The 11,602-nt window shown below is 32.1% G+C and overlaps 1 protein-coding gene across 2 annotated transcripts; it reads left to right on the top strand.

The window, feature by feature from the left end:
* The first annotated feature begins 2,077 nt into the window (after positions 1 to 2,077).
* Positions 2,078 to 11,090, top strand: LOC118035338 (dihydrolipoyllysine-residue succinyltransferase component of 2-oxoglutarate dehydrogenase complex 2, mitochondrial). Of its 2 annotated transcripts, XM_035040860.2 has the most exons (15): positions 2,078 to 2,237; positions 2,342 to 2,426; positions 2,519 to 2,584; positions 2,677 to 2,740; positions 2,843 to 2,870; positions 3,384 to 3,454; positions 4,031 to 4,105; positions 4,216 to 4,271; positions 4,369 to 4,413; positions 4,520 to 4,792; positions 4,895 to 4,989; positions 5,300 to 5,390; positions 5,497 to 5,607; positions 9,955 to 10,149; positions 10,771 to 11,090. In XM_035040860.2, the coding sequence occupies exons 2-15, from the start codon at positions 2,367 to 2,369 to the stop codon at positions 10,960 to 10,962; spliced, it is 1,422 nt and encodes a 473-aa protein (XP_034896751.1). In that variant the 5' UTR covers positions 2,078 to 2,237; positions 2,342 to 2,366; the 3' UTR covers positions 10,963 to 11,090. The 2 variants fall into 2 exon arrangements, with proteins under 2 accessions (XP_034896751.1, XP_073268773.1); XM_073412672.1 differs by having other exon boundaries at positions 2,085 to 2,426.
* The last annotated feature ends 512 nt before the right edge of the window (positions 11,091 to 11,602 follow it).

Genomic DNA, 11,602 nt, shown 5'->3' with positions numbered 1-11,602 from the left:
GTTCATTTATTTGAACTGGTAAAATTCTAATACCCATTACATATTCTTAAATTCAACACCCTTAATTAAGATTAATTGATTTTTAATTCAAGGAGGATAAAACCTCCCTCTTTGAATCATTTACTTAATTTTTTCACAAAAGTCCCTATTCAATTTAACCTATCAACATCAATTGTTTTTAATTTGGCAAGATTCCTCAATAATATTATTAGAACTCCATTCTCTAATTTTTCTTCTCCATTTAGCCAAAAATAACCTAGGGAAGGAAGTAAATATTTTTCTTTTCTCTTTGAAAAATTCTTACTCCATTCATATAATAACACTTATAAACCTTTATCTTCCCATATTTTCCAAACAATTATATTAAAACCTCAAATCCCCTAAATTATTCCTCTTTTGGCCAAATATTCAATTAAAATAGGGAAAAATAAATTTTGTTTCTTTTATTTAAAATTAAACACTAACCCAATCATAATTCATGCTTTCTAACATGGTTCAAAAATAAATTTCATTATTCCTATAAATTATAACATAAACCCACAACTTCACATAATCATAATTTTGCATAATCCTTCATCAAACATAAAATTAAAGGAAATAATCATTTGAAAATATGTTATTTACCTCACTTTGATAAGGATTTAAGGAAAGAATGCAAGAAAAATCAAGTTTTCTTTTTCTTCTCTTCATACCCTAGCTTAAATCCTTCCTTCAATGCACTGACCACCTTTAAATCACCCCTGCTTGATGTTTAATTAAGTTAATCATTATAATTACTCACTTTAATTAGTGAAATCAATGAGAATTTAAGTAGAAAAATCACTCAATTCTTCCCTCACTCTTTGATTTAAGCTCACGGCCAAAAGAGAAAAAAAATGGAGCATTTATAGTCTAATTTTTACCTATTTACACATTGGCCCTCATTTTTTCTCATTTCTATTTTTGTCACTCAACTCTTCTCTTTTACTTAATTTACACCATAACATCTTATATTTTATTATATTGTATCCAATTACAATACTTGAACTCCTTTTATTTAATATATTCGGTACTTTATTTATTTTACTCAGATAATAATTTAGCGGTTTTTCAAAATGGTGGTCTAAAATGAATTACACATAATTTCCACCATTTCAGTCATTAATCAATCATACATTGAATCCCTGTAATGCGGTCAATAATAATTCTTGTATAAAAATTCTGCCATTGCGGTAAATCACATCTCAAAATATACTACACATTATTGCCTATTCAATTAACTACAAATTACATACCAATTTATGAAGAAGTATGGAATAATTTTTTTTTCAATTTCATAAATTATTTCAAATAAAATAAATAGCAATCAAAAGAATAAGGACAAAATCTAATAGATGAAAAAGTTGAAATTGAAAAAAAATTCTAATTTAATAAATTATTTCAAGTACAATAAATAACAATAAAAAAATAAGAACCAAATTTGATAGATAAAAAAGTCTTAATTAAAAAATGATAAAGAGAAAAACAAATAACAATAAAAAAATAAGAAACAAAGCTGATATAAATATTAAATTAAGTTAAATTTGAAGGGATAAAATTAAAAATAAAAAAAATAAAAAACAATAAAAATATTGAGGATCAAATCTAATATAATCAATAAATAACAAATTATTTTTGTAATTTTTATAATGTATATTCCACCGAAAATAAAAAAAATACTTTCTGAAAATTAAGCTAAATTTTTTTTAATTTAAAATTATTTTTTTATCAACTTTTCTAATAATAAATAAATAAATAAAAAATTTAAAAACCACTTTAAATCAAACAAACAACATAGTATAAACAAAATCATCAAAGAATGGAGTAAATAATAGAACTCATTTGGCAACGCACATTTGCCAAAAAAAAAAACTTGAATTTCTTATTTAAAATTATTTCTTTTAATATTTTTAAATTATTTTAAAATAATGATATAAAAATTAAATTATTTAAAAATAAAATAAAATATTATTTTTTATATATTTTCAAATAAAAATACACACAGCTATATTAAACAAATTTGACTCGTATAATAAAAAAAACAAGGAGCACGCAAGCAAATACGAAATGGCGCAACGTGTTTTATTTTCATTCAACTTTGCAGCGAAGTCCTCCTTTTCTCTGGAGCCAAACCCTACGTAAAAAACACTATAGACACCCCTTCCTCTCCCGATTCAAAATCAAAGAGCCTCGCTCTCGCTGGCGAACACTCTGATCAGGTCTATATCTACTAATAATCTTAATTAGTATTGTTTCTTTTATTTTTTTAATTAACAGCTTCTTTTCTTATTTTTTTCTTATATATAAATTAAAAAAAAAACAGATAGAGATAGAAAGAATCCTACAAGATGCTTGGTGTTATAAGACGAAGAGTCGCTAGTGGAGGCTCGTCTTCTTCTTCATCTTCGGTTGGAAAATTCATTTTTACTTCTATCTATATATTTATTAACTAATTTATGTATGGAATTTATTTGTTATTACTGATATTTGTGATCTTCAGATCTTGAAGCGGTCATTGCAAACTATTCGACCTGTGTCTTCGTCTACCTCCAGAGTCTCCGAGGAGGTTTTAATGGCTTTCATTTATTTATATATTTATTATGTAGAAAATAGTTTATAATAATTTGATTTCAATAATCCTATCTTGTCTGTCAACAGATTTTAATTAATCCCAGAGGATTTGAGCATGTTCGGCAATTCAGTTGCCTCGCTCCTCTACGAGGTAATATTTAATACTGATTGCGCCATTATGTTCCTTTTATAAACATAATTGTAAAAGTGATAATCTGTCACTAATCATGTTTTTCCTTTTTTGTATTTGCAGGTAGGGCAATCAGTTCAAGAACCATGAGGTAAGTGACACCCACTCTATTTCCGTGCTTTGAATTGAAGAGACTCTATTAGAATTAGTGTTTCTAGGATCAGAATTTAGACTGTAAAAGTGATAACTAGATGACTCAGTGAAACCGTTATTAGGTTATTGTTTGATTGTGTTTTCATTTGATTGTCTATATCATGTCCTTTTCTGTAACTTTTATGAATCCTACTCTACTTTTTATATCTCAAAGGTTGAAATACATGCTCCTGTTGTTGATACTCTTGCGCTTCAATGGGGTGGGTTAACTAATTTAACTTGTGGTGTGGAACTACATTTTCCATCTTTCATCCACCATTGAATTTCTAAATTGGAGATTACCTGTCCTTTCTAATTCTCTAATAAAAATGTAGATTAGGTGAAAAAGGCTGAAGAACTTTCATGCTAATTAAAGTTGTTTATTGTTTATAACGTGCTGCTTGTAGTGCTCTCTCTCTATCTCTGTTTTTTTTTTTTTTTTTTAAATTTCTTAGTTTTTCTTGTTATGCAGAGAAGGTGTTTCCAACATGGAGCTCACAGCTAGCAAGCTAATCTTGAGCAGGCCATTTTCTTCAGACAGTGGTGTGTTGTTGACTGGACTCTATGAATTTCCTTCATTTGTGTATTGAACATCGCTCTTCTCCATGTCTGTGCTCTGGTGTGTGGTCTATTGGTGAAGAAGAAATGCATGGATCCTAGTTCACACAGGATTTCTTAATCCTTTTGATTTTATAATTGTTAATTTCCATCACTTATCTAGGATGTTAGCATTCTAGCTCTTATCCCACTTAGCTTGATGTTGCTTATATACAAAGAATGCAGTTTGAAGCTCTTTTCATATAGTTTTATCATGGGAAAACATAATTAATGGGAAATTTTGAATCAAGCTGCTCTGTCCTAGTTGACAGAAATGTGGTATGTTGGTTCAGATTGTGGTAGCCTTTGGAGCACCTATTTGGCTCATCACCAAGTGTTGATTCTTACCACCATGGTTAAATACTTTGTTAAGTTGACTTGGATGTGATGACATGGATGGTTTACTGTCAATTTAGTTTTATATCTTTTAAGAGGAACCTGCAGCTGTTTCTTATCGTGGTGATATTGTATATTAACATTTTTCTATATCTTGATAAATGATAATTTTGTGTTCTGATTTAGGGGATTTGATTGATGCCGTTGTTCCTTTTATGGGTGAATCCATCACTGATGGCACTCTGGCAAAATTCTTAAAGAGTATGTCTTACTAGTGATAATTTCTCATTTCTTCTGTTTGAAAACACATTTTCTGTCATTTATATAGTTGCCAGTTCCTAATTGTGTTGAATGCGATATTCTGAGAGCAGATCCTGGTGATAGAGTAGCAGTTGATGAGCCAATTGCTCAAATTGAGACAGATAAGGTGTTGTTGTCAACATGCTTTCCCACCCTTGCTTTCTGTCTAATGTAATAGAAAATTTGTTGTGTTTCTAATACTTGTAATGTCAATTTATGTTCAGGTGACAATTGATGTTGCTAGTCCAGAAGCAGGTGTGATAAAAGAGGTAATACATGTACTGTTTTTTTAATGATATTTTTGTGTTCCTCTGGGGATGTTTGATGATTGAGGTTGTGGATTTTAATTCAACTTCCGAGCATGATTTCTAACAGCATATAGCCAAGGAAGGGGATACTGTAGAACCGGGTACCAAGATTGCTGTTATTTCAAAGTCCGGTGAAGGTGTAGCTCATGCTGCTCCCTCTGAGAATACATCAAAGAAAGCTGCTCCTAAGCAATCTGCTCCTGAAATGAAGGATGAAGAAAAGATAAAGCCTAAGGTTGAAGCTAGTCCTGTCCCAGTAAAGCCTAAAACTCCAGCACCACCACCTCCTAAACACTCTGCTACAGAACCCCAGCTTCCTCCCAAGGAAAAGGAAAGAAGAGTAAGTATCTTTTCTCTTTCATCATTATGTGGTAGAGCAATGTTCCTTGTTATTTATTCTGTGTCTCAAGCAGTGTGGCTTGAAATGCTTCCTTGATTACAGGTTCCTATGACAAGGCTTCGAAAAAGGGTTGCAACCCGATTGAAGGACTCTCAGAACACGTTTGCTATGTTGACAACATTCAATGAAGTTGATATGTGAGTTCAATTTGATTTTGATGACTCATTGCTTATAGCACTTTTCTCATAGCTCTAAAAGTTCCAACCTTTTGATAATAGTTGGTAGTCCATATCTTATTGGTTTGGTTTAGCCAACATAGACCATGTACTTTCTTCATGAGTTTTCCTTCCCTATTAAAGCTTCTATCCCTAAGAAAACAGAAAATTGTGCTTTGGAAGGGGTAGATCAGTTCCTGAGTTGTATCCAACAAAATAACGTTATCTTTAATTGTTTTTCCTACCTTTTCTCATGTTTATTGTCCCATCATTGATTTTCTGCTTATTGTAGGACTAATTTGATGAAGCTTCGCTCTGAATACAAAGATGCTTTTGTTGAGAAACATGGAGTGAAATTGGGCCTTATGTCAGGATTTATAAAGGTACACAATGCGTTATCTACAATGATACAAATAATTCACGAAATATACCCTTGACCATTAAGATGTGTGGTATCCTTTTTCTTGTTTCCTCTGTACAATATCTCAGGCTGCTGTCAGCGGTCTCCAGAATCAGCCTATTATAAATGCTGTTATTGATGGGGATGATATCATATACAGAGACTATATAGACATTAGCATAGCTGTCGGCACTCCAAAGGTTTGTCTTCATCTCTTTAATTGACTGACTTGTTATATGTGCACACTTATATGCAACCTTTGGTACTAATGGTAATGCACTGGACTTGCTTTCTTTATACGTATCTGCTTTTTGTGGTGCTGACAATCAGTCTATTGGTTAGGCATCTTTCTCGCCCCTTACATTTTTAAAAGAATCTTCATGTGCATGCTTTTTTTATCCCAACTAAATTGTGGGACGCTATTATAGTTTGATTCTGGTTTTTAAACATGGTTTTATTTAAAGAATTGGAGCATTTGTGTGTATGATGAGTTCATCAAAATAATGTTTTAATTATAATTTATTAGGTGGCTAGGGCCTAATATCATCTAATCTAAATTTCCCTTTAATCTAGTCTCTTGAATGCAATTTTTCTTTTGCTATTGGTTATTCAGTGTTAGGATTATTTGTTAGGTGAACAAATGACATATTTGACTTCTGTTTGTGATATGTTGGGGTGGGAAGATTTGAACCTGGGTAGTCCTAACATCCATAGCCTCAACCTAAGTCTTTAATTGGATCAATGCCTCATTGGCATATTATACTATACTTTAAAAGGCATGGGAAAAACATTGTGCATTCACTATAGATATAAACTCATTGCATTGTGGACCACACTGTAAACATAGAGTGTTTACATTGTGGACGCCACCGTAGCACCTGGGGAGCATTGTCTTTTCTGTTTTCTATGCCAAAAACTACTAGGTCTGATTGCTAGGGGCGTTGTCTTTTTTGTTTTCTATGCCAAAAGTTTATGGGTCTTGCTTGTCAGCTAGACCCAACGCTATTGGGTTTGGCTTGGAAGCCAAGCCCAAATCGCTTCAACATGAATACAAATGCTCCTTTGGCAGTGGCGTAGGTCCCCAAAACTTTGAATTTTCCAAGAAAAATGACTACAAGCCTCATATAAATGAGGGACAATGATTAACGAAGAACATTGGGAGAAGATTATTGGGTCTGGTTTGACAGTCAGACCTAATGCTTTTGGGTCTGGCTTCGGCAACCATACCCAATGCTTTTGGATCTGGTTGGGCAGCTAGGCCCAAGGAATCTTGGGGGGCCTGGCTCGACAACCTTTTTCCTTTTAAGATATTTTCAATTTTATTTTTTTTCGTCTTGAAAATTCCTTTTATTTTTGTTTCATATGATGAAGAGGAAATAAATTGATGAGATTTTTTTTATATATTGTACAAAATTTAGGTGGTGATAATTTTTTTTTTTTTCATTTGAGGTTGGGTTGAATTTTCTTATCAAAGCATGTTTGTTTTTATGTTTCAAAAATGCTTTAAAAAAATTGATTTTTTTCTAAATTTTTTTCTTTAATTCAAATTAATATTTTTTTAATGTTTTTGTATTATTTTGATGTGATGATATAAAAAATAAATTTTAAAAAAATAAAAAAATGTTATTACTATATACATTTTTAAAATATTTTAAAAAATAATTGTTACGTAATAATATAATAACTAGCAAATTGGCTCGCGCTTCATAGTGGGTAAATAACAATTTTTTTTTTTTCAAATGTAAAAATGCTTGAGTTGGGTTAAAAAGCACGGAATGTATTTGTACCATGGTCATTTTAATTTTTTTTTTCTATAGCAGCACCATGAATAGTGCATAGTAGTGCAGTGCCCAATACACCGGCAATTAATTTCTTTCCCTTTAATGTTTTTCCTTTTAAGATATTTTTAATTTATTTTTTTCCTCTTTATTTTTTTTTTCATATTGTAAAGAGAATAAATTGAAGAGATGTTTTTATATGGTACAAAAGTTGAGTGATGATAAGTTTTTTTTCACTTGAGGTTGGGTTGAGTTTTCTTATTAAAGCATGTTTGTTTTGCGTTTCAAAAATACTTTTAAAAAAATTTGATTTTTTTTTTAATATTTTCCTTACTTCAAATTAGTATTTTGTTTTTCATGTTTTTGTATTATTTTGATGTGATGATATAAAAATTAAATTCTTTTTTTTAAAATATGATCTCAATATATATTTTTTTAAAAAATATTTTAAAAAATAATCGTTACATAATAATATAATAACTAGCATATTGGCTCACGATCTGCAAGCTGGTTAATAACAATGTTTTTTCCAAATATAAAAATGCTTAAGTTGGGTTAAAAGTACAAAATATATTTGCACCATCACCATCACCATCACCATCACCATCTTTAAATAAAGTATTTTCTACAATAGCACCAAGAATATAGCAGAATAGTGCTCAATACATTGACAACCAATTTCTTTCCTTTTTAAGTTTTTTTTTCTTTTAAGATATTTTGAATTTTATTTTTTACCTCTTTAATTTTTTTTCTTCTCTCTTATTTATTTTTGTTCCCCATTCTTTAAAGAGAAAATAAATTGATGAGAATTTTTTTATATTGTACAAAAATTAGGTGATAATAATTTTTCTCATTTGAAGTTGGGTTGAATTTTCTTATTAAAGCATGTTTGTTTTTGCTTTTAAAAAATGCCTTTTAAAAAAATTGAATTTTTTAATTTTATTTTTTACTTAAAATTAATATTTTTTAATGTTTTTGTATTATTTTGATTTGATAATATAAAAAATAGATTTTGAACCTGGGTAGTCCTAACATCCATAGCCATATATATATTTTTTGGATATTGGGTCCGGCTTTGCAGCTAGACCCAATGATTTTGGATCTGGCTCCGGAACCTGACCCAATATCCTTGGGCCTGGCTGCGGAGCCAAACCCAATGAAGATACGCTAAAAATTTCACAAAATCATGAAAATACAAGTGAAGCCCCAATTTCTGTATTGAGAAGCAAATCAATAAATGCGTGAACCTGTCATTAGAGAGATCAATGTTGGCCTCAGGTCTTAAGCCTTTAAGAAAACCCATGTTACATCACAAAAACTCTAAAAAACCATGCAATAACACTAAAGATCAAACCTGAAATTTTATTCATAATCCAAATCCCAAGAACTTAAAATTTCAGCATAGATTATCAAATTAAAACCACACCAATCCATGAAACGAAACAAGCAATTGAAATTTTCTCAAAGGCCCACCTTCCATTTGGCATCATCGTTGGCTAACTTCAATTTACCCTCAAGATTTTTACCACCAAAAAAAAAAAAAAAACTGAACACACAAACAAGCATGCTTCCTATCTCCACCAATTATCAAAACAGACGAGGCAAAACAATGAAAAATCAAAACCAAGCCGTATGTGAACAAAAACAAAACAACAACTTCTAGCTTAAATTAATCTTAACTCCAAGTTTCAAGCTTTAACTTAAGTGTTTCCACCCAAAAACTCGAGCATTCAGCACAAGACCCTCACATTGATTCACACCTAGCCTTGAACCTCAGTAGACTCATCTCTGTATGTCAAACCTAATGCGGGTTTTTTTTTTTTTTTTTTGTCTATTTTAATTGGTATGAGCACTCAGAGATACATGATAATAATCTTTATTAAGGTTACAATAATAACATTCATTACCATGCATCTTCAAGGTCATCTTCAAGTCCCTGATTAGTAAAGCATGAACATTTAGCAAACAAGTAAAGGATAAAGGAAAGAAATGACACTTATCGAGACTTTGATAAGTTAAGGATTTGGGACCCTTTTATTGGCTTTATCCCTTCAAAATCTCCACTAGTTCAGTAGCTATACCCAAGGCTATTGGATCTGGCTGGGCCCCCAAACCCAATGCTATTGGGTCTGGCATTGCCTCCAGATCCAAGGCTATTGGGTTTGGCTTCACAGCCAAACCCAAGACACTCAAAATATTTGCTATACTTTTCATATATATTTTTTAAAATTTAAATTTAAAATTGTTATTGACCCGCTGTAGAGCTTGAGCTAATATGCTATTATATTTGATTTGTTGTATACTACCTGCCTTTTCCATAGTAAATACTGCACCTGAGTTGTTGAGGACCACGAGACATAATATTCCAAGGATACTGGTTATTGCTTTTATTGACCATTGTTGAGGCGTGTATTCTCTGCTCTGGAGGTGCCAGTCTTTCCAAAGCTTCCACCATGATTAATCTCTGACTACCTGTATGCTTGAAGCATCTAGTTCAAACATTGTGATTGAATTAAAGTATTTGTTCTTTGGTTTGGTAATTCTCAATGTTAATCTAGCTGAAGTTGCCATTTGGAATTTCATGAACGAATAAATAGGAGAAAAAAAATGCTGCATTTCCTTGTTGGGTTTCACTTTCTTTCAACCTCCGTTACTTTGTTGAAGTTTCAATTAATCATGGGGGATCTCAAATGATAATCTTGCGAACTTTTTTTTATCGCAATTCCTTCATGTTTCATCCCTATGATGGCTCATTCTTGTTTCTTCCAGGGCCTTGTGGTTCCAGTTATCCGTAATGCTGAAAAGATGAACTTTGCTGAGATAGAGAAGGAAATCAACACTCTTGCAAAGAAGGCAAATGATGGAACTATTTCAATTGATGAAATGGCTGGAGGTTCATTTACAATATCCAATGGAGGTGTTTATGGAAGCCTTTTGAGTACACCCATTATCAACCCCCCTCAGGTTTGGCATTCTAGTTTGATAAAAATTTAAATGACCTTCCATATATTTTCACATACACTCGTCTTTACTGATCGAGACACAAGGCACAAATTTACTAGTTGGCTGAACTTGCAAACTCGTCTATTTAAAATTAATGAGGGTGTGCATCACTTTTGGGGTCTGTGGTTCTCCAACTTGATGTTCTAGGTCATGATTATCAGAAACGGACTGGCCTTTTGGATCTGAATACTGTTGAACCAGCCACTAAGCTGGTTTGGTTTTAATCTGGACCATTTAAGCAAAGAAAATCAGAAAGACCTGTTTTAACAGGTGTTTTTAGGGAATCTCTCGGGTTTTCCCTTGTTAAATGTGGGCTGACTGGCTCTCAAAGCATAAGAAATTTAGAAATATATGTGCTCATTGCTAATCCAATCTGGCAATGATTCGAGTTTAGACAAACGAGACCTAGCTCTGCCTGAACGTGACTTGGTGATCTGGCTTACTACTTTGGTCACTGCCTGGTCTGGTCCTGATTGTGCAGATATGGGCAGCAACGCATTTTCTTGGATAAATGACTGCTGTGTTTTTTTTTTTTTTTTTAAATTTTTTTTATCGTTCTCATAACCAATAATTTTTTGGCAGTCGGCTATTTTGGGCATGCACTCGATTGTGAGTCGCCCAATGGTTGTTGGAGGCAACGTTGTTCCGAGGCCAATGATGTACATTGCTCTGACATACGACCATAGGCTAATTGATGGTAGAGAGGCTGTTTTTTTCTTGCGTCGAATCAAAGATGTTGTGGAGGATCCTCGCAGGCTGCTTCTGGATGTATAAAAATGGCATTAAATTTAATGAGTTTTCTGCCACACTGCCATTGAACATACTTTTATTTGACTTGAATAAATACTTTGAGATTGAAATTTTGTTGGGTTTGGATTGTTAATTCACCTTTATGAGTTTCACTTGCGGCTTGCCATCATTTAATCTAAAATGAGGGATAGTCTACATGTTCTTTATATTTCAAAATGTTCATCAAACCCCTCTTTATTTATGTATGTAGAGATTTCAGATTCTGGTAGATGGCATGTATATAGTTTTAAATTTCTTTGGTCCTCGTTAGATTTATGGGCGTGGATTATCTTATTATTGCCACTTGATTTATGTTTTACTAATTAAGTTATTGCCCGCCCTGCCGGTGGGATTAATTTATTTTTATTGTTACAAAAGAAAAAACAAATCTAAGGTCATGGGGAATTATTTTTTAGTTTAACGTGGGTGTCCGGGCCAGCTTGCGCACACCTCGACTAATTCCATGGGCCCTGAAGTTAACGACCATGAAATCCTCCAGTGGTTATTATATGAGCAGTCTAGAGTCATGAGGAATTTTTTAGTATTATTAAATATGGTTTAGTGGCTTAAATTTGAAAACTTTTGACTTGGTTTTTGTTATCCTATAGATTTCAAAGATTTCTCT

Source organism: Populus alba, chromosome 11 (assembly GCF_005239225.2).
Source record: "Populus alba chromosome 11, ASM523922v2, whole genome shotgun sequence".
In the NCBI taxonomy this organism is placed as follows: Eukaryota; Viridiplantae; Streptophyta; class Magnoliopsida; order Malpighiales; family Salicaceae; genus Populus; species Populus alba.
The sequence above is the reverse complement of the archived record's forward strand: the minus strand, read 5'-3'. Positions and strand labels throughout refer to the sequence as shown.